General features: G+C 38.3%; 1 protein-coding gene across 1 annotated transcript; it reads left to right on the top strand.

Moving 5' to 3' along the window:
* The first annotated feature begins 2,072 nt into the window (after nucleotides 1-2,072).
* Nucleotides 2,073-23,854, top strand: brinp3a.1 (bone morphogenetic protein/retinoic acid inducible neural-specific 3a, tandem duplicate 1). Its single transcript, XM_061239956.1, has 7 exons — nucleotides 2,073-2,302; nucleotides 7,667-7,857; nucleotides 8,091-8,275; nucleotides 12,871-12,976; nucleotides 13,282-13,518; nucleotides 13,982-14,204; nucleotides 22,313-23,854. The coding sequence occupies exons 1-7, from the start codon at nucleotides 2,073-2,075 to the stop codon at nucleotides 23,427-23,429; spliced, it is 2,289 nt and encodes a 762-aa protein (XP_061095940.1). The 3' UTR covers nucleotides 23,430-23,854.
* The last annotated feature ends 306 nt before the right edge of the window (nucleotides 23,855-24,160 follow it).

The raw sequence follows: 24,160 nt of genomic DNA, 5'->3' as shown, positions 1-24,160 counted from the left end.
TCCTCCCACAGTCCAAAGACATGCAGGTTAGGCTGATTGGAGAGTCTAAATTGCCCATAGGTATGAGTGTGTGAGTGAATGGTGTGTGTGCCCTGCGATGGACTGGCGACCTGTCCAGGGTGTATTCCTGCCTTTCGCCCAATGTATGCTGGGATAGGCTCCAGCCCCCCTGCGACCCTGTTCAGGATAAGTGGGTTAAGATAATGGATGGATGGATGGATGGATGGATGGATTTCCTTCTTAGTCTTTCTCTGGGTGAGTCTAACATGTCTACATGGCCTAATGGCTTAAGCTGTCAACTACCTTTGTGATAGGAATACATGAACAACCCAGTTTTCATTTTATCATCTGTGAAGATTGATTAATGCCAATTCATGTTCTCCCCGTTTGCGTGGGTTTCCTCCGGGTACTCCGGTTTCCTCCCACAGTCCAAAGACATGCAGGTTAGGCTGATTGGAGAGTCTAAATTGCCCGTAGGTATGAGTGTGTGAGTGAATGGTGTGTGTGCCCTGTGATGGACTGGCGACCTGTCCAGGGTGTATTCCTGCCTTTCGCCCAATGTATGCTGGGATAGGCTCCAGCCCCCCTGCGACCCTGTTCAGGATAAGCGGGTTCAGTTAATGGATGGATGGATGGAAATCTAATTCATAGAGCTATCAGTTACTGTGTAAAATTGATTGGAAAAATTATGTAGCATGGTATAAGGTAGTAATGCAGTATTAATTTAATAAAATAACACTTGACGCTAATATTTGAAACCCCCTTATTATAAATATAGCAAATGTACACTATTGTGTTATTCTGATAAAGACTGTTTTTACCATTCAGTTCATATTTACATTGCTATATCATTTATTCTCAGTTGCATATGAACGTTGAAACAATACGAACGTTGTAGCAATAGTGCCTCTAAAATAATAGCCTATAACTACAAGCACGTAGGCTAGTAGGCTATACACGCATTTTAGCGCATGCATTTTATCCCGTGGCAACAGTCCAGCATTTCTAGTTAACACAATTGGAAACACCTGCATACACGTCAGTTTTAGACACAATACGCCCCTCTTTCATTCATATAGCCAATAGGGAGGAAAGTGGGTGTGGCTCAAGAACAAATTGGACATTTGACAGTGCAAAAGAGTAAGTCAGGAAGCAGTGTTGATACTGGCAATCGCTCTAATATGAGCTTCTTTTCACATAAGAACGAGAGTGTAAGAGTGTAAGAGTGTAATTTTGATTTGAACCAAAATAGCGTTGGTTGGAAATTGATTTGTGAGGACCCACTGAAGGAAAACGTAGTATTGGAAATGCAAATCCCTTCGCCGCTGCGCTTTTGATGAATTCTGTCAAGAACTTCGTCCAGAAGTCAAATTGATATTCTTGGAGAATCAGTGATTGTTCCGAGAAAGGAATGATTAACTGGCTATATCTTTGTCCACGGATCCTATTTTCTGCGCTGTTGGAATTTACTGCCACGACTCGGAAATAAAGCCCATTGAAGAGGCTCATTCATATTGATGCAAGTCTCTGTTTCTGTACATTTCCGCATCACAGAAAACAGAACTGTCGTTTATCTAGTAGTTTTTCACATGTATTTAACCCAAAACAAATGTATACAATCGATTGCAACAAGTCACGTTAACATTCCTTTATAGTGATAAAAAAATAAATAAAAAAAAACTTCAGTCATCTGCTGGAAATCGCGCATCTTCTAAAACCAGGTAATTTAAACAATTGTTATTGTTTTCACATATATACATATTAAAACAGATTTATAATAATATTTCTATATTTTCAGTATATTACCACCTTAATAGTGATGTGTTCTATCGGTGTTTATGAAGATATGCACTTGAATAGGCAGAAGTATTTTCTGTGTTACAGAAAGAGGAGTGCTTTTCCTTTTTTGTGTGGAATGGAACTGAATTATATCAGTATTCCTTATCTTAATCGAACTCGTTAAAAGCCGACTTATTGTCGTTCATAAAATACATTCTAATGTCATCCCTGATCTCTTGTCGTTCCAGGACACGTGGGGAGTTTTGAAAGAATGAAGAATCTCGGGGTGAAGCATGAGCTGTCGGTGTATTGCTTTTAGACTGGCGAGTCTAATGTTTCTATGGGTGTGGATAACACTAAGCCTTTACTGTTGGGTTGTAGCCACCGCAGCGAGTTCCAGTGATGCCGCTGGTCCATTCGGTTGGCTCCTTTCGGATAAAGGACCTTTTCATCGCTCCGAGGAATTCACAGAGTTCGCGGAGCGCTACCAGCAGGGTTTCACCACCAAGTATAAGATTTACAGGTGAGGTTTCTATCTGACGGACAGTCCACTTCCCACCCTGGCTCGCCTCGGTTATAATAAAGAAATTATTTAAACACGTCGATGTTGTCTAATAACTACAAATCTGATGATGCAGGCCGTTATAGCATAAAAAATGAATGCTTTCGGAGCAAGTCACTTATTATCCAATATAAAACGCTCGACTGAATTCCAGTGGAGATTGTGCAAGTAAAATTAGACCGAAGTATACAGTGATACATTCTGCTTGTTTGAAGATTGTTTATCAAATAAATAGGCTACAACACTAAAATACTTGGATATGATTGGGATGAATCATGCTTGTACATTTTTTTCAAGCAACATTGATGTAATCTGATTTGTACTGTTTGGCAGATAACCAAACCAAACCAAACACCAAACAAGTGAATCCCAATTGATTTGAGTAGTATATATTGACTAGCATACATTTTGACAAAAAAGACTCAACATGATGAATAGGCAGAGTTGGAAAATGTAGCATTTGGGTTATTCTGGGCTCTTTGTGATTTAATATTTTGAAATGCACCTCTGGCCAGGGGCAAAAACTAAAGTATTGCTGTAACAAAATGCATGATCCCCCCTGCTGGTGACTTACAGGGTGGAATCTGCTCTTAAAAGCCTGTGTAATACAGCCCATTACACATTCAATTACAGTGACTGTGTTGTGAGTTGGAAATCATAGAAATTAGATATTGTGACACAATCTGGCAAATAACTGTTAAGCATGTGTATCATAAGCATTATTCTAGTTTGGTCAATTATTTTTGCTGCTGAATGTTCACACAGCCTCAAAACACTGCAACGCAAAACGAGAAACATATTTAATATCTTTGTTGTCCAAATACCCTAGATTATATTTTATATAATGCACTCATTTCATTCAACCGCCCTTGTAAAATATATTTCCTTGATGTATAGTAAAGGAACTACGATGATTCACCAGTTCCTGTAACAATCATACGTTCAGTATCCCATTACTAAAGCCATCTCATGATCTCACAACAGTGATGGACCAGATATGTCAGTTTCGCTGTGTTTCTAAAATGAATGTCCTGATGTATGCTGAAAGTAAAAATGAATATGCTCAAGGACAATATACACTCATTGGGCACTTTATTAAGTATTTATTAGACTTCTTTTTTAGACTTCTACTGCTGTAGCCTATCCAGTTCGAGTTATGATGTGTTAGATGCTCTTATCCATACCACTGTCGTAATTTGTGGTTATTTGCGTTACTGTCACCTTCCTGTCAGGTTTGATCAGTCTGGCCATCCTCCTCTGACATCTCTCATTAACAAGGCATTTCTGTCTGCAGAACTGCTGCTCACTGGATTTTTCTTTAGTTTTTCCACCATTCTTTGCAAACTCTAGAGACTAGTGTGCATGGAAATCAGCAGGAGATCAGCAGTTTCTGAGATACTCAAACCACCCTGTCTGCCACCAACAATCATTCCACGGTCAAAGTCAATTAGATCACATTTTTTCCCCATTCTCATGGTTGATGTGAACATTACCTGGAACTGCTCACCTGTATCTGCATGATTGTATGCATTGCACAGCTGCCACACAATTGGCTGATTAGATAATCACATGAATAAGTAGGTGTACTAAAGTCAAAATAAAGTGCTCTGTTAGTGTATGTCTCCAGCTCCAGCAGACATAAAAAGACCATCAAAAAGCAGCAAACATATGCTTGTTGACAAGTATGTGAACTTGTGACCGAATATCTGGTAACCTTTCTGCTAAACTTTAATTTTCTGTATAATCTGACAGAACTCTTATCACCACTGATAAGAATGATATCTTATGCACTGTCTTGTGAGTTGTGTAGTTATGTAGGAACATCCCTTTGGATTCCTGGAGATATGGGTCTTTGAAATAATTATATGAATGTTTCTGTTGAAGGATCATTGTTTCCACATTTGTCTGTAACATTGCAAGCAAAATCATTGCCAATATTCCCAATATTGGAAAACATTTGAATTAACATTGATGTAGTTTGTGTCATCATCGAACTGTGTTAAATTTGGTGTGACAATAGTCTCTTAATGCTGAAAACACAGTGTATATATTGATACAATGAAAAAAAAAAAAAATATATATATATATACTTTGCATTGCATTCCAAATCAAGTGTGAAATGAGTTTTTCAGTATGCAATACTAATAATTTCATTTCATTTCACAATAATTTCCTGTAAATCCACCTAAAGAAGGACAGTCTGCCAGATTAAAATCTGAATTTAAGTTACTTCCAAATGCAGAGTATTTTATTCCAGTAATTAATTTATAAATAAATGTAGCTATTTGCCTGTGTATATGGAATGACCGTCAGTTCAGTTGGAGTATTGATGTATTTTAGCTTCTCACCTTAATAATGGTGTATTAGATACATTTCAAAATGCTAGTTGTTAACACTGTTAAATCAGATTTGGCAAGATTGTCTGGAAGTGTATAATACTTTCACTGATTTTATTTTTTAGATATTTGTTTTAAACAATGTTAAATTGTAAACATATAAGCATAAATTAAGTACTGATTTCAAATAATTCAAATATTTCAAATATCATAAACATACACTCACTGAGCACTTTATTAGGAACACCTGAACACCTACTTATTCATACAAATATCTAATCAACCAAACGTGTGGCAGCAGTGCAATACATAAAATCATGGAGATACAGGTCAAGAGTTTCAGTTAATGTTCACAGCAACCATCAGAATGGGGAAAAAATGTGATCTCAGTTATTTCGTAATTTGTTATTTGTGATTGAGAGTGCCAGATGGGCAACTGCTGATCTCCTGAGATTTTCACACACAACAGTCTCTAGAGTTTACTCAGCATTGTGTGAAAAACAAAAAAAACATCCAGTTAGGGGCAGTTCTGCAGATGGAAATGGGGCGGCCTGTAGCATAGTGGTTAAGGTACATGACTGGGACCCGCACGGTTGGTGGGGCGATCCCCGGTGTAGCCACAATAAGATCCGCAAGATCTGAGCCCTTGAGCAAGGCCCTTAACCCTGCATTGCTCCAGGGGAGGATTGTCTCCTGCATTGTCTAATCAACTGTATGTTGCTGTGGATAAGAGCGTCTGCCAAAATATTGTTAATGTAATGTAATGGAAACGCCTTATTGAAGAGAGAGGTCAACGGAGACGGGCCTGGTTCGAGCTGACAGAAAGGCTACGGTAACTCCGATAACCATTCTGTACAATTGTGGTGAGCAGAAAAGCATCTCAGAATGCACAACACATTGAACCTCGGATGGGCCGGATGGGGTACAACAGCAGAAGACCACTTTGGGTTCTACTTCTGTCAGCCAGGAACAGAAAGCTGAGGCTGCAGTGGACACAAGCGCTGAGGGTAGGGCCAGAATTTGAGGCCAAGAGCATGAATCCATGGACCCTGCCTTTTTTCAACAGTCCAAGCTGGTGGCGGTGGTGTCATGGTGTGGGGAATGTTTTGTTGGCAAACTTTGGGCCCGTTAATAACAATCAATTATCGGCTGAATGCTATAGCCTATTTAAGTATTGTTGCTGACCTTGTGCATCCCTTCATGGCCATAATGTAATGCTCTTCAGTGACCTTCCCAGTCACCGGATCTGAATCCAGAAGAACACCTTTGGAATATGGTAGAACGGGATAAACTGCAGCATGCATGTGCAGCTGACAAATCTGCATAAATTGTGTGATGCAATCTTGTCAGCATAGAACAGAATCGCAAAGGAATGTTTTCAACATCTTGTGGAATCCATGCCACAAAAATTGAGGCTGTTTTGAGAGCAAAGGGAGGCCCTACCCAGTATTAGTATATGTACTCAGTGAGTGTATAATATGAAACGTGTTTAAAACATAGAGGCTGAGGGAATGTGAGGAGGGAGGAATGATTGAATGTAGGCCTACAGTATAGCTCATTGAAGTGTAGTGAATTGAGTGTTTTTTATACAACAAAACTAAGAAGTACATTATGCTAGTGATTGAAATATTCGCTATACATTTTTGTGATCAAATGTTTTTTGTTATTCAACATTAATTCTGAAACAGAGCATTCTACAGTCTTTTTTCCCCTTAAAACAGCATCACTCTACTCAGTGCAAATATATCAATTGATATGGACACTGGCTTCCCTCTATCTATTTCACGGACTGTTGTTTGCCTACCTGATGTACACTAAAAATGAGTGATTCTGAAGTTCTTCCTCTTACTAAAATGTAAAATGGCTTACCATCAGTTGAACTCTATTCTTAAAAGAGAGTGCAATGGACAGCTGATATAAAGCTCAAATGTGATCCAATTACCTATTTGACCGATGTCTTTTCATTTATTTATATATAAATATTTTTTTAGATAGGTACAATTTCTCCATCACTTCTGTTATCTTCTTCTGCGTTGCCCAAGGTCTCAGCAGGAAGGTTGGCAGGTAGTTCTTCACAAAAGTCCCCAACGCTCCTCACTGGATGGTTTACTCTGTGCTGACAAGGCAATCCATAAATGTCAATCAAGCACCTCTATTGAGACACAATGCCGATCATGGTTAAGCTCTCTCGTTCCACACCTTTGTGGATCAAGTGCTTACAATTGCCGCTCTATATAAATTAACTGTAATGTAACAGGCCATAATGAACTGAGTCTTCATAAAAAAAATTTTCAGGTTAGATTTGATTGGAACGATTTGACAGACAGCTAGAGGCAAGGGACGTTGTTGTGTTTTGCAGTATGGTTAGACTTTATGTTATTTACAAAGAATTTGTAGTGTTTTAAATTGAGTCAAGCAAATTTGTATTCACAAAAAAATACATAAATAGTGGAAAATAGGGCCTCGCCTATTTAATGAAAGTACATTGAAACAGCATTCTTTAATATCAGCCTGTGAATATTCTACTATATTCTAGCCTAGCAAGCATATTGCCAGAAAATGACCATGTTAGAGTATGGAATACTCTATACCCAGCATTTAATATGATACTATTTAATTTTAAATAAGTGACATGCCATAATTCATACATTATGGTGACACAGTAAGGTATATGTTAGTTTTACAAATTAAATGTTGCTCACTCAAATGATGGTTGATGTGACTAAAAACTCAAAGTAAGTACACTCTAACTGCATTTTAGTAGAACATTAATTCAGCCATTTCCCCTTTCAATGACGAGCAAATCTTACATGAACATGTTTTGAGTTTGGTTGTTGTTAGGTTGGTCCTCACATTAACTGCTTCAAAAGTCGTTTCCTGCACACATGGACTGAATGGCACTCATGTCACTCTCTTGTCAACATGTGTTCAAACTAAGTTTCACTCATAGATAGTGATCCCTAATGAAATGCTTTGTATGATTTTGTAGAGAGTTTGGTCGTTGGAAGGTCAACAGTCTGGTGCTAGAGAGGCGGAACAACAATGGCTTTGCCCTGCCTCTTGATCCTGAATTCATGCAGAATGTCAGACTGTTGGGGAGGAGGCCTACCCTCAGAATGATCATGGAGAACATCATCAGAAAATATGGCACACACTTTCTGTTGTCTGCTACACTGGGAGGTAATTTTTGAAAAATCTGACAATAGTCAGCTCAAAGGTTTTATATACATATTCTATTATGAAAGACAGACTGCTCAGGTTTTTGAAAGCAATATTTCTTATTTATGGAAATGAGCTTTTTTTGCCAAACATAATTTGTATTGGTGGTTTAAAATCTGTTCAACAAAACAGCCATCTTTCCATGTAAGTAGTTTAGTGATGTTGCAGGGTCTAATATGGATGTGTTTGTGCAGGTGAGGAATCCTTGACTATCTTTGTGGATAAGAGGAAGTTGAGTAGGAGAGTGGATGTTGGTGACTCAAACAGCACCGGAGTGACCCTGGAGACACTCCACCAGCTGGCGGCCTCCTACTTCATTGACAGAGAGAGCACGCTGCGCAAGCTGCACCACCTCCAGATAGCCTCCACTGCCATTAAGGTGAACTATTTCTGCTCTGTATGGTGGCTGTGTGCAGTGTGTGTATGTGAGAGCGTGTGAGACTGTGTGTGTGCGTGTGCATGAGAGAGAGAGAGAGAGACTGCTCATTTTCCAGCTCATTATACATACCTTTGCTATGAAGTTCTGTAAATTAACATAACTTGAATGAAGGGCTATATGGCTAATGCAATCCATAGTGATTACATGACAATGTGATGATAGTCCTGAGTACCATTCTTCTTTCTGGAATGTACCATTCTTCTTTCTGGAATGTTCAGTAGATAGATCATGTGCTGTAGGACACCACACTAATCTGCTTCAGCAAAATTCTGCTAAAGCACTCAGACAAAGATAATTAGATAGAAAGTCCTTAAAGGTGCATTTGTGTTGAGATCAAATGACAAATTTGACATTCATACCATCAGAAAGGCATATATATTAGCTTCACAATGATGACATTAAAACATAAGGCATGTTGTGATGTGGATGCTAGGGTAACTGGTCCTTGTTTTTTTTGTAGTTTTTTTAAAGAAATGTAAGCGTGGAATTGCTCATGTGTGATACATGACTTGTTCCAGCGAAATTATTTCGAAATGAGCTAACCCTATTTGTCAGCTATTTCAAATATGGTGTCCAACACTAATTAATAGAAAATTAATAATAAATTAATCATAATTATTATTCTTAAACATAATGGTGAGCATGGGTAAGAAAAGCCAATACTTCTATGTGAATACAAATAGAAGCTTTTAAATTAGATTCATACAGTGGGCTCTAGAATTATTGACACCCTTGATAAATATACACAAAAAGTGCTGGAAACCAAAAAATGTATACAGCTATTAGCATAAGCTTCTTTATTTTAATCCTATTGTGTGCTTTATTAATGTCTTATATTTTTCAAATAAAAAATGAATTTCCCAAAAAAACAGGTTCCACAATTATTGGCACCCTGATTTAATACTTTGTACAAACACCCCAGGCAAAGACGACAGCCATGCATATTTTCCTGTGATAAGTTTAGAGAAGACATTTGGAGGGATTTTTGACCACTCCTCCATGCAGAACTCTATTTTGCCACCAAAAATGTCATGATGTGTATGGCCAAAACAATTTTTGTGTCATCTGACCATAGCCATAATTTCAGTCAGGTTTGGCAAACTCAAGATGCTTGGTTTTGTTTATTGTGCTCAGTAAGGGCTGTCTTTATGCCACCCTACGAAAGTTTGCTGGTATGGAGGTTCCATTGTATTATTTTATTTCAGACTTGGTGACCCCATTATAGAACTCCAATATTGACAAAGGGATATTGCATGCTTGTTCCCTCATTTTTTTATACTCTAGTGAAACAGGAAGCGATGGAATGGTACAATATAGTTCCTTTAGATTGAGATTAGCTAAATGAAAGTAACAATGTATTGCCTATTTCACTTTGTTTTATTTTCTACACAATAATTATTTGGGGCGCCAATAATTTTGGCACCTGTGATTTTCAGAAAGAATAACTACATTTAAAAAAATTCAAACATGAGAGCAAATGTATGGAAATGAAAGTATATAGTTTTTCTGTATGTTTGAACATAATATAGATCATTATCCATGTTTTTTTATTATACGCAGCCTTTTTACTACATTTTTATTAAGGGTGCAAATAATTCTGGAGCCCAATGTAGATGCAGTTTTATTCATTTGCAATAAGATTTATTGCTCTTAGATGTTAACTGGAATCTATCTGGAGGAAATTGTTCATATAAAGTCTGGGTGACCTGATTGCCTGGATTATGTTGAAATATTGTGCTTGTGAGAGACGCTTCTCGAGAACAGGCAGTGAGGGGTGGAGTATTTCCTTTTTTTTCCTCATTGCTGCAGACAGGATTAGCAAATGAAGTTGAGAAAGTGAGAGAAGAGAAAGAGCCTGAGTGAAAGTGAATTCCTCATCCAAAGTAAAATGATGAAAGAGTGTGGCATGGTTTAATTTAGGCCTGAACTCAGCTTGTGCAGGATTTGATAAATTCGTTTTTTAGTCCCCTGATGGTTTACGAATGGCTCAGTTTTTGATTCAGTTTCTGACATGCACATTTCTGCAGATAAGCACTTTGCTTTGCTTAGATTTTAAAGGAGTAACATGGTGGCTGGTCACACTTTCTAGGTTTTTATATGCAATTTGCACAAGAGGGCATTGCAGAAACACGATGAAAGCATTAAATATGTCCCTTCTTTAGAATTGAAGAAGTAAGCATTTTAAATGTATTGTCCTATTTTCAGCCGATTGAGAACATTCTTCTCGTAATACGTCACATGAGATAACCACTCCCCTTATCCCTCCCATATAACTCCTGACCCATAGTTAGTGCTGGCCTACAGGCATCGCTAGCTAGCTAGTTTCTTTCATAAGGACGTTATAGTTCTGTTTTTATCTTAACTTGGCTAGCTAGCTAGCAAAAATCATTATTGGATAAGTCAGCATCCTTACCTTAGCTATTGATAGTTATACTAATATACACATACTAAGTTAGCTATCTGGTCTCCCAAGATGAGCGTGTATCATGGAGGTAGCTATGGTAACAAACAACAATGTCTTGAAAGTGGGGGCATGGTCTGTCAAACAGTTCTCATTACCACGGCCAGACAGTTTGGGCAAACTTTTATAGCTTTTATAGAAATTTAGGTTTAGAAAAAGAAATGCATTTAAATGACTGAATAATGAAACAATTATGCACATTTGTTTTATTGTTGCCTAAAATCAACTAGCAAGTGTCACATTCACCAATCATGTTGCTCCTTTAAGGACCCATTTACAAAAAAAAGAAAAATACAGTTCCTTTTTTCTGATATTACATTTTACCTAAAAACCGGAATCCATTCAGTGTGAAAAATATGCCATAATAGAGGGAAGGGGGCAAATACTTTTTCACAGCACAGTAGAATGTTTGTTTTGGAAAATATGGCAGAAATGTGATTACCGGTGTCATGTTCCTTTGATTAGAGGACAATATAATCATTTTATAATATTGAAGGATAAGGCTATGTCTCTATTATTAAAATTGTATTCTGTTCCACAGTAGGCTGTAATCCCAAAGTAAGTAATGACAAATAGTTCATGCTCAGGATACAGCCAGAAAACTCCATCCAGTCTAGGTTTTATTAGACATATTCCTTATTTATGATATGACTGCATATGTTTAACTGGGTTGTTGCTGCAGATGGTCTCATTGCTATGCAAAGAAACCCCTCAACTTAATATTTGCATATGGTAAATTTTCCCTCCAAGTCAGACATCTGTCAGTGTTATAAAGTAATCTGGTGGTCCCTGTTGAGGTCTCTTGGACTGTTATAGTTTGGATCATCAGTTGAAGGATGTAAAATTCTGCATAGGTTTTTGAATTGTGGTTGAACTTTCTTCTTAATAATTTTTTATTGTGACAATTCTCTAAAATAGCAGAGTGTAACAATATAATAATATGAAAAAGAATGGGCTGTCTAGTAGATATTCATCTTTTTCATGTTTGAATCACGTTCCGTACATGGTTGGCTTTTCTGCAGACCCTGCGATGGCTTTGCATTTCAATAATGAATGCTTTTTTGTTAGATATACTGTATACTGTTACAGATTATTATATTCATAGTGACATTTAAGATGATGTGAAAGAAATGCAAATTTTTTAGCACACAGAGGACAACCTATTTCTGATGAAAATCACAGATTGTCACTAATCTAGTGACAGTGATGTGGTAACTCAAATTGGTCCATTGGGAAAATTGTAAAAGAAGCCAGTGTAAAGCAGAGAATAATTTGTAAGTGACAAGGCAAGCGATATATTTGCCTGGAGGCTGCCATTTTGTCTTCCAATTTGCCTGAGGAAGTTTGATTTACAACAACTTTAAATCACACTTTTGTCAAGGATGATTGAGCTGTGATTGTGAGGGCAAGGAGGAGCAAGAGACTGTGTCTGCTTAGTGGGTCAGTGGATGAAGCAGCAGTGGGGCTTCATATACATACATTTCTGTCTTTGAAAGCTTTGAAATCGTTTTGAATTAGAGAAATTCTGAATACCTTTTCTGAGGACTAATTCTATGTAGTTGTCAATGTATGGACATTTTTAAAAACAAAAGCATGAACAGCATCCTGGCATGGCAGTCCATGTGCCATGACAGCACTAAAGATGAGCTTCAATCTTTATACTGCAATATGTCACTAAATGGGAATTAATTTAATTTCAAATCATTTACAAAATCGGGCTGCTCCGCAGCATACTATGTATGTATATGTTGTGCTGGTAATGATGCAGGTAATTTCAAATACATCATAATGACAAGCCTGAAGATTCAATAATGTTTTTAGATTATATTTGCATATTTTTAATTAGTAATAAATTGATGAAAAAGGAGGCACACCTAGACTATATAACCATTTTTCTTTCTGACCCATTCTCACTTCTGATGGTTTAAATATCCAAATAAATAGTAAAAGTACTTTTTGGTGTATCAGATAATACAGGAATGTGTATTGTTAATCTTATTTAATGACTCCACCACCACTACACATTGCCATTCTCTATCTCAGAATATAGCCATTTCTCTGTCTTTCCCTTCAGGTGACTGAAACAAGGACAGGTCCTCTTGGATGCAGTAACTATGACAACCTCGATTCAGTCAGTTCTGTTCTGGTTCACAGTCCTGAGAATAAGATTTATTTACAAGGTAAAGCATATTTACTCTTATTAAAGTATTGTGCTGATACAGTTCACATTCTTAGAAACAGTTGAAGAATTTGGAGAATGACATAATAATTGTGTCCTTTGTCAATTTACTCATTTAATTCAGTTCATGCATAGTTGTTCAAACATAAGTTTTTAGTACTTCAAAAACCGTGTTCCAGTTATGTTAGTAATGTTTTTGTGTACCGTTTTCCTAGCCGTGGTGGAGTTGTAAATTAATTGTTCAATTTATTGTATATTTCCAAAGATTGTGTTCCCAAATTACTAATATGGTAGTGATTTTCCCAGGATTACAGGTTATTTTACCAGACTACTTGAAGAGTCGCTTCATGGAGGCAGCCCTTAACTACATTGGTTGTAACTTTGAGGGCGAGTTTGTGTGCAAGGACAATGACTGCTGGTGCCAATGCAGTGCAAGATTCCCACATTGCAATTGCCCTGAGGTTGATGTCCGTGCCATGGAGGAGAATTTAAGAAATATTAGAGAAGCCTGGACACAAGCTAACCGGGAATTTGAAGATTCGGGTATGCTTGAAGTCAGTGATTTTAAAAAATACCTTGAAAGAGTTGCTTACACAGAGTGTCTGTTTTTCACAGTAGCAAAACTCAAAACACTTGTATACTACTGAAGCATGTACTGTAGGTAGCAGGGAACAGTTGCAAGAGATTCTGAAAAATAACAAAGAAAGAATTAATAATTGGAGCATGAGTGCTTGAGTTTCATAATCTGTAACATGTTCTGCTTAATTAGTATGACCGAATGAGTAAGACTATTGTTCCCTGTAATTTGTTGTGTTTTATTTGATTTAATATTTTTCCTGTGAAACATGAGAGTCCCCATGCATACATCATAAATGGTGTAGTTTGTGTATCAGTAACTGAGAAACTGAAAGTTATTAACCGAGAAATGCACTAGAAAGATTGACCAATTAAGGTTAAAAGACCTTAAAAATGGAAATAACCGTAATCATTCTTATCTTTTTTATAGATGAGTTCCAAATGTTTGTGAGACGACTACCAACATTCTATGCTTTGAACTCATCTGCCATTGAATACTTCTGGAAGATGGATCCTGGGGTCCATCAACGGTACAGACAGCTGGAGATCAGCACAGGTCTACTTCTTAGCAAAGCCCGGAGAATCGTTAACAAGCTTTTCACTCTCAGCAAGAGATGCCACAAACAGCCAAAAATAGTTGTGCTGAGGGAACGGTATGTATTATTGTTTTACAGTGTTTTGACTGCTGCATTTCAATTGATAATATGATATCCTCGGCTTCTGTCAGGATCAGACTACACAATATTTTTGTCTTTCACAATAGTCACCATGTCAGATTAGGCAATCGTAGTGCCATAAATTATTGCCATGTCTTGGCCAGGAGAGTGGCAACACTACAAGTATGACTCCGACCAATCATCAAATGCTGCCATCATAATGTCATCTGCTGTCATCACGATCTTGCGCAAGTTCATACATCGTCGGGGAGGAGGGCAAGAAATTTTCAATCCTGGCTACAGAAGCACTATGTGTGATGCTGGCGGTCTTGTGTTCCGAAAAGAAAAGAAAAGAAAGAAAAAACGATTGTGGACCTGTTCCTGGGTGTCAAGAGGAGGACAGGGCTGTCTATCCTTCATAGAGAGCTTGAGGTAACGAATGTCTTAACATGTCAAGAACATTACATAAATGTAGCTTGCGACCAGGTTCACAGTATGTAAACAGAAGGTCTCGTGGATGAAAACAAGATTGGGGTTTGGGAAGTTTGTACTCTGGTATGTGAAATGAAGATACAAAGACATGTTTTAATATCAGGTGGTTTTACAATCACTACAACTAAAATCAAGAAAACAGTCAATACAGCTCCAGTTCTTTTCATTGACCACAGCCTCTGAAGTGTCTCCATTATTTCTCACCACTGCTCAACAAACATTTCCTCGGTTTCCAGCAGCAACAGCAGCATCCCTCTTTCTCTTCACCATGTTTACCTGTATGCACCAGTAAGCACTCTGTCATTATATGGGTCAACTTCAAGGAACATGTCGTTGACCATCGTCATGAGTGTCAAACTAGGCAGGAAAATACAAAAGATTCTGACATGCTAGACGTTTCGTTGGGGTGTCATGAGGCAATTATATCACACTACAAGGGGTAAAGATGCCTGGTCATCGTTCCTGAGCTGAAGCTGGAAATTTATTGCCGGCAACAAAATCGTGTCGTCTGATCCAGGCGTTAGTCTTAACTGAACAATTCATCTTTATATGTGATCGAACGTGGTAAAGGGTATAATTATATATTTTTTGTTAGTTTTTTTATTTACAATTTTTTTGGGGGATTTTTCCCATTTTTCTCTCAATTTGGTAGCCAATTGTACCTTATCTGATTCAATTGGAGGTAGTAGTATTAGATACACCGCCCGTACCCCGTCCCTCGGCGGCCCGAAGGAGAACGACACGCCTTCTTCAAGCCGTCTCGTCTCATGCCCGTTGCCGTGATTCCGAGGCGCCCGAGGTGCTTGTTGTGCGGCGATCTACTAACCCTGCCAAGTCCCTCCCTCTGGAGCAGCGAGCCAATTATTGCTGCCCCACGTGAGCTGGCCAAATTTGGCTTTTGGCAGGACTGAGAATCGAACCCCGGTCCCCGGTGTACAACCGCAGCAAACTGCAACCGCGAGTCCGCTGCGTTTTAGCCTGTTGCGCCACCACGGCTCCCCTAGTTTTTTTTTTTATTCAGTTTTTTTTTTTCATTGTAAAACCATAAGATCAGAATAACATGGCTTGGTGATATGGCTTGTTAAATTACGTGTGGCAGTAGTGGTTTTGAGAAATCAGCCTTTAATGTTTTGAGAGAGGTGATTATCTTTGAAGGCTGATTACTCAGAACCACTACTGTCAAACACGCATGATTTAACAAGCTATATCGCTGAAATGGATTGATCAATCCCAAGTGACACCCACTCAACAAGAGTCTCACCTATACGTGGCCTAGGTGTAAGACTGGCCCATCACACCCACTGCTGTGAAGGGATCAGAGTGGTTGGTGGCAGGAGAAAAGGGCTGGAGGTGTCAAATAGTTATAACATGTAGGCGGGAGCTTTAGATGAGGTTTAACAGAAAGGCAGGGTTTTTTTTTGCCACGTCATGCTTGTCCAACATTATGCACCCATTGTGAGCTATAGGCTAATACAGATTATGAAATAACATTCTGCAAAACAATTTTCTTGAAATAAGGGACACAACTGAATGCATTTCAATTTTTATTTCAAAGGTATTGCGCTTTTGTTATATTGGCCAAAGGAAAATGTATTAAGTCATTGGGAAAAATGGTACAAAACTCCACTCTTTGGAGCTTTAACACTCTTCTCGGACCATCATTCTCCATCTCTCCCCACCTAATATCTACAGAGAACGCACAGCTTTGATTGAGCAGAGATCGAACAGAAATTGGTTGCATTCCACACATTTACTTTTGTACATTTACTTATCTGATGCTACATTTTCTCTCAGGGAGTGGGAGTGATGATGCCACAACCCTAACTTCTTCATAGATGCAGCTGCTGCTGCTGCCTTCGACTTTCTGGCAGCTCGCATGTCAGATCCATGATGAAGTTTCCCCTACTCTCTGATTTGCTAAGACATTGTTTTGAATAGCAATTGAACCAGCCTGATGACGCTGTTGCAGTTAACTCACTACTCCAGCTTTGTGAAATGCTGGATCCTTCAACCTTGGCTCAGGCCACTAAAAGAAGAAGAGTTCAAATATATTTTATTTTATGTGGAAAGTTATGTGGAATTATGGTAATGGACCTAACTCTTTATTTAACAGCCATTCGGGATTTCATACAGGTTTTCCAATGGCAGTGCAGTTTCTCACTTGTAACATTTTCAAAGGTTTTTTTATTGGAGATATTTTAACAGCACACGATCAGATAAAGTTCACCTTCTAAGTGTCGTGTCTGCCTAATTAATCTAACCAAATGCTACGAGATAGGTCGGGTTTGTTCAAATGAACCTGCCGGGTGGTAATGTAATAGATCTGGCATAACTTTAGTCTTGAATTTCCTGGGCTCTGCCATAGTGGCAAGTTCCCAAAGCATCTTGGGAGCGTCACGTCACATGGTTGCAGTTGTTTACATGTCAGTTCAGACATAATTAGAACAAGCTGACTTATGTCTAAAAGTTTCAATATTTAAAATGCCTTATTGTGCAGCTTTTGGCTGCCTCAAGCAGGCCAAGAACAATGTAGATCTAATTCTTAGCTTTCACAGTTTTCCAAAAGACTACAAATCTTAATTATTACTGTATGAAACTCATGTAACATACTAAAACATACTGGTCAGCATATAATGTATGATAATTCAGTAGTTTTACCTCTAATCTAGGGTTACTTTTGAAGTCTAAACATCACATAGTTGATCAACACATATCTTAATCAACATACATACATTCCACGTCTTTGTCGTTTCAGAGCTGTTTTTATACTTCATTCTCGGGCTTGAGATCAGTCAGCTCTTGTTCAATTTCTAGTTATGTCTGCACTGAAACTGCAAACATGTTACGTCACACTCCCTAGATGCTTTGCAAACTTGCAAATATGGCGGCGTCCAGGAAATTCAAGACTGGATAAGCGTCTACTTTTATGGTGAATAAAATTCTAATTAAGCTCTAAAAATATTTTTCTTGCTAAAATGTTTTTATTCATAGTCTTATAAGTAAATTAAGTAAGAATTATGTGAATGCCAGAGGTTTCAGTTATCTTTATGTGATTAATAGTGTGCAAATCTACATACAGTTGTGTTCAGAATAATAGCTGTCCAACATGACTTACCAGATCAATCACTGTTTTTGGTAGAAAGTATATTACTACATGGCAAATAATTTACCAGTAGGTGTAGTAGAGTCATAGAAAACCAACAGACCCAACATTCATGATACACATGCTCCTGAGTCTGTGTAATTGAATAATTAATTGAAAGAGGCGTGTTCAAAATAATAGCAGTGTGGAGTTCAATTAGTGAGGTCATTCATTCTGTGAAAAAACAGGTGTGAATCAGGTGGCCCTTATTTAAGGATGAAGCCAGCACGTGTTTGCATGCATTTCTCTCTGAAAACCTGAGAAAAATGGGTCGTTCTAGACATTGTTCAAAAGAACAGCGTACTTTGATTAAAACGTTGATTGGAGAGGGAAGAACGTATAAAGAAGTGCAGAAAATAATAGGCTGCTCGGCTAAAATGATCTCCAATGCTTTAAAATGGAAAGCAAAACCAGAGAGACGTGGAAGAAAACGAAAGACTACCATTCTAATGGATCGAAGAATAGCCAGAATGGCAAAGACTCCAATGATCAGCTCCAGGGTGATCAAAGACAGTCTGAAGTTACCGGTGAGTACTGTGACAATTAGAAGATGCCTGTGTGAAGCTAATCTATCGGCAAGAAGCCCCTGCAAAGTCCCACTGTTAAAAAAAAAAAAAAGACACATGCTGAAGAGGATACAATTTGCCAAAGAACACTTCAACTGGCCTAAAGAGAAATGGAGAAACATTTTGTGGACTGATGAAAGTAAGATTGTTCTTTTTGGGTCCAAGGGACGCAGGCAGTTTGTCAGACGACCACCAAACACTGAATTCAAGCCACAGTACACTCTGAAGACAGTGAAGCATGGTGGTGCAAGCATCATGATATGGGGATGTTTCTCTTACTATGGTGTCGGGCCTATTTATCGCATACAAGGGATCATGGATCAGTTTGCCTGAATCAAAATACTTGAAGAGGTCATGTTGCCTTATGCCGAAGAGGAAATGCCCTTGAAATGGGTGTTTCAACAAGACAACGACCCCAAACACACCAGTAAGCGAGCAGCATCTTGGTTCCAGACCAACAAAATTAAAGTTATGGAGTGGCCAGCCCAATCCCCGGACCTTAATCCGATTGAAAACTTGTGAGGTGACATCAAAAATGCTGTTTCTGAGGCAAAACCAAGAAATGCAGAGGAATTGTGGAATGTTGTCAAATCATCCTGGGCTGAAATACCTGTTCATAGGTGCCAGAAGTTGGTCGATTCCATGCAACACAGATGTGAAGCAGTTCTCAGAAACCGTGGTTATACAACTAAGTATTAGTTTAGTGATTCACAGGAATGCTAAGTCCTGAAGATTTTTCAGTTTATACAGTAAATATTTGAGTTTGTAAAGAAAAATGCAGACACTGCTATTTTTTTGAACAGCCCAATATTCATTTTTCTTCATTTTCTGTAAATTAATTAAAAAATTGACACATTTCTTCATGTTTTGATTTAGGATATAATGTGCAGTGTTCCCAATGCATCGAAATAAAAACTATTATAAGGATTTTGAGCTTTACTCACGTTTTTAAACACACTGCTATTATTTTGAACACAACTGTAATATGTATTCCTTCATTTTCGAAAGGGTCCGAAACCCCAAATTGGGGATCACTGCCTTATAGGAACAGTCACCCCTGTCACTTAATTTTGACCACAGTAGGATAACATGTTACATTCCAAATGTTTCAATCACAATTTATGGTTTGTATTAAATATTTTCCGCGAGGACCAAGAAAGTCCACCCACATATTTTCTTTCACCATTTTGGTTTTCGACATTGCAGTGAAATCCCACACCTGCAACAATATATAATCAATTTTTTTTAATCGTTTGCTGGCTCTCATTTCTTGCAAAATGTCTTAAGTTTGTTTTCTAAAGTCAAAAATATTTTTTATATTCACAAGCATCGTTGCAATGTATCTCGGATTATAAGGAATGAATTGTGGATGAAATCAAATTATTAAATGTATAACATAATGTCTAATAACTTGAATTTTGCTGTTAGTAGTCATCTTTGATGGAAAATGCAAAGAGAGCATTAATTCACAATTTGTTGCTGAGAGCTGATTTCTAGTTTTCTAAAATTTATCAAATGTTGATGTCTCCTTGTACAGATAGAATTGGGATTATTATTTGAAGCTTCTCACTCCTAACAATATACAACTGTGTTGTAAAGGAACTTAACAGACTTCCTATTGTTAAATACAGTTTTAATCAACATGCTTTAATTCATGCTTGACTTTGAGGGTAGATTTGGTTATCAGTAGGCACTACCTACGTGACAATTCCATTAATATTGGTCAATTCCTAGTCTGATACGCAAAAAGGAAACGCCCACATGTGAAAACAAAATAATTATGTTCCCACTCTGCCTTCTCCTTTGTTCAATGCATTGAATTCCAATTTAAAGGTTATAGTTCAAGGCGGCACGGATGGTGCAGTGGGTAGCACTGCCGCCTCACAGCAAGGAGGTCCTGGGTTCGAATCCCCGTCGGCCGGGGCCTCTCTGTGCGGAGTTTGCATGTTCTCCCCGTGTCTGCGTGGGTTTCCTCTGGGTACTCTGGTTTCCTCCCACAGTCCAAAGACATGCACGTTAGGCTGATTGGAGAGTCTAAATTGTCCGTAGGTATGAGTGTGTGAGTGAATGGTGTGTGTGCCCTGCGATGGACTGGCGACCTGTCCAGGGTGTATTCCTGCCTTTCGCCCAATGTATGCTGGGATAGGCTCCAGCCCCCCTGCGACCCTGATCAGGATAAGCGGGTTCAGATAATGGATGGATGGATGGATGGAGGTTATAGTTCAAATGATATGAAACACAAGAACTAACTAAATTGATATGGAACATCTATTATTTGCAGCTTCTTGGATCATAGATGTTATCAGGTATTTCCATAAGGGACCTGCAGCATTTACAGCATTTTTGCATTTTTATAGCAATGAACTGTTTTAACTGCTATTCTGTTTAAAACATAAGGATCTTTATTTTCCTCCATTAATTGAAACCATGAGAGAATATTGCTCATGTGAGCTTAAGCAAAGGCTACTCAAACATATCCATATATTTATTATTGGTTGTCTATCATGTCCAACAATAGTGAAATACACAAGGGCTTTGAAGTATTGCCATTGTGTTTTTCGGTGTTCAGTGTGCTGGTTATTCATGCGGGAGCAATTACTGAAATTGATTTCTTACTCCTGGAACCATTATGTAATTTCTACAACTTTCCTAAAAATGCTTCACTTTACTTGTCCTGTTTAATGTGTACCTGTGCTGAGCCTTTTTGAGCAGGGTGTACATAATAGGATGCCACCTTATATGCAAGTTCCACCCTTTCCAGCATGGAGCTGCAGGGCTTGACACATTTTCATCCACTGTGTGAACTTTAGTGATTCAATGAAAATAAATATTTTTACAGTAGGTAAAAGTTTTTTGCCAATGCCACACATGCCCACGTGAGCCAGGGGAAATTCCTCAGTAAAACCGAAATAATATCCCATAGCATAGCATTGCCAGTCTAGTTTGTCATAAAAACAACAGCAGATGCTTGGGAGACTTAAATAGAAGACACACAAATGTAAACTCATCATTGGACCCAGATTTAGAATGTATCAAACGTATATAACTTGCACAAAAGCTTCACACACCTTTCAGTTTTCAACTGACCAGCCATGACTGAAACGGAAGGATGGGTGCATGATTTCATGCATTTTTCAAGCTGTTTTTCCTTGATATCCTAATGACGATATAGGAATTGTCTGCTTTATGTGTTTATAAAGGCTTGAGGCCTTTTCTGTCCTTGATAAAAATATATAATATTTTGTTTGGGTGTCAGCAATTCCAAATGTATAAGTAAAGAACATATTCAGTGACTAGATATTTTGCACTATTGTAGTATTGGCATTTTGATATGGTTCTGTTTGAATTTATCATTTAAAACCTTACATAGTTTGTATTCACTTTTATCCTGTTTCCTATCTTGATAAGTGTTCACACTGGAAATGAATCATAGGGCAATACATTCAGATACAAATAAACATACTATAAAATATATATTAAAATTTTTTTCTAAATCATAATTCTGAAAAAATGAGTGTATGCAGAGAAAAAGAATATAAGCACATTCCTTAGCTCTATTTTTTCCTTCTCAGACGGTGACAGGCGGCAGAGATCTCATCCATTACCTTGCACCTGCTTATTTCCCACCTCTCAGGGAGCCATCTCCATGAATATTTACATGTTCTGCTAGTATGGCATATGTTGGAGGGCAGGAGAACAGTTTTATTGCTGATCATAAGTTCCGCACAGAGGAATACTATAGATATTTGCACGGTCAACAATGTGCCGGAAACCATGTCTCCACAGAAGGATTAAAATTTCGATTGCAATGCAATTTATATAAAGTGCAATAAGATTGGAGTGATATTAAAAAGCTGTTTATTTTTACATGACCCTAACCAAATTTTTTTCCTCATAATTATTAGGTCTTTTGGCTACTGGCTGAATTATATCCTGTCCATCCTGTACTGCAGTGAGAATAATCACTTTGGAACCTATATAGAAGAGATGCGAAGCTGTTCTTGTCCCTACGAACACCCATCCTGTCAAGCAGTCGTCCCATGTACGGTTGGCGAGGGCCCATTCTGTGACTCTTGTTTCCATGAGAACAGAACACGGTGTGCTAACTGTAACGCAGGATACATGCTCAGCCAGGGAACATGCAGGTATGAGGTGCCCGATTCCACAGATCACTACATTGGCTTCGAGACAGATCTGCAAGACCTGGAGTTGAAATACCTGCTCCAGAAGTGTGATAGTCGTATCACAGTGCATGCCATCTTCATCAGCAATGACATGAGACTAAACAGTTGGTTTGATCCATCTTGGCGAAAAAGAATGTTGCTCACACTGAAGAGCAACAAGTTCAAGTCCAACCATGTACACATGCTCCTGGGCATATCCCTTCAGATATGTCTCACGAAAAACAGTACGTTGGAACCACTGCTATCAGTTTATATAAACCCTTTTGGTGGCAGCCACTCTGAAAGCTGGATCATGCCCATTGATCAAAATAGTTACCCTGATTGGGAAAGGACAAAGTTAGATATACCTCTTGACTGTTACAACTGGACCTTGACTTTGGGCAACAAATGGAAAACATTTTTTGAGACAGTGCACTTCTATCTGAGGAGCCGCATAAAGACGACGTTGGCCCAAGGAAACAGCACTGTCTATTTAGAACCACTAGAGTTCATGGACCCTTCCCAAAATTTGGGATACATGAAAATTAACAGTATGCAGGTATTTGGGTACAGTATGCACTTTGACCCGGAAGCAATTCAGGACCTGATTCTGCAGCTGGATTACCCATACACTCAGGGATCACAGGATTCTGCCCTTCTTCAGTTGGTAGAGATCCGTGACCGTGTCAATAGGCTGTCACCACCTGGTCCCCAACCACTAGACTTGTTCTCCTGCTTGCTTCGTCATCGGTTGAAGTTATCGCCCACAGAAGTAGTCAGAATACTTGTGGCTTTACAGGCTTTCAGTGCCAAGCAGCCAAGCACTTTGGAGTATGAAACAACCAAATTATGCAGTTAATAAGAGAATGTTGGCAAACTTTCATAGAAAGCATAATCATTACTATTTACAGCAGGGTCAGAGTATTTGGAATGTTTTAGCATTCATTAACATTAATTTCTAACTGGAAGGCCTTGCCATAAGACTCCAGACATCACAGTTGCTTCTAGAGCGGAAAAGTCTACAAATATATTATTATGCAAAAAAAATGTGTCATTGCAAATACTTTCCAGACTTTGTAGCATTTGAAGTACAGAAGTCCACAGATTGCAAGTACCGCTAGCATATCCTACAAGCAATACTAAAAGTCTTGCTACAAATACTACAAGCATTTGAATCTATGAGAATTGGGGGGTGAGATGAGATTCAGCTGTAAATTATGCTGATACAGTATGGAACACATTTGTTGCTTAACTAAGTCATCAAGGGTCCAAGGTAACAAATGAGCCTCAAACCACTGTGTTTCTGCCAGATATGCAGTAAATACGAAAATAATTGTTTCTCCTGACAAATTTTCCTGTTAAATACAATACAAAAATATTCAGGAGAAACTAATATTTTAGTATCTGCTGCATATCTGGCAGCAGCACTATGGTTTGAGGCTCATTTGATACCTTGGATTCTTGATGATTTTTTCATGAATGGTGATTTTTTTATTACAAATCTCAAACTGTGGAGTACAGAGGCAAATAAATAAATGATGGGTTTTTGTCCCAGACATTATTGGGGGCGCTGTTTAACATTTTATGTTA

Source organism: Conger conger, chromosome 4 (genome assembly GCF_963514075.1).
Source record: "Conger conger chromosome 4, fConCon1.1, whole genome shotgun sequence".
Classification (NCBI taxonomy): Eukaryota; Metazoa; Chordata; class Actinopteri; order Anguilliformes; family Congridae; genus Conger; species Conger conger.
The sequence above is the reverse complement of the archived record's forward strand: the minus strand, read 5'-3'. Positions and strand labels throughout refer to the sequence as shown.

Coding starts and splice junctions, on each gene's coding strand:
- brinp3a.1 (XM_061239956.1), top strand. CDS start 2,073: ATGAGCTGTCGGTGTATTGCTTTTAGACTGGCGAGTCTAATGTTTCTA. Junction 7,858..8,090: donor GTTGTCTGCTACACTGGGAG/GTAATTTTTGAA, acceptor GTGTTTGTGCAG/GTGAGGAATCCTTGACTATC. Junction 13,519..13,981: donor CCGGGAATTTGAAGATTCGG/GTATGCTTGAAG, acceptor TCTTTTTTATAG/ATGAGTTCCAAATGTTTGTG.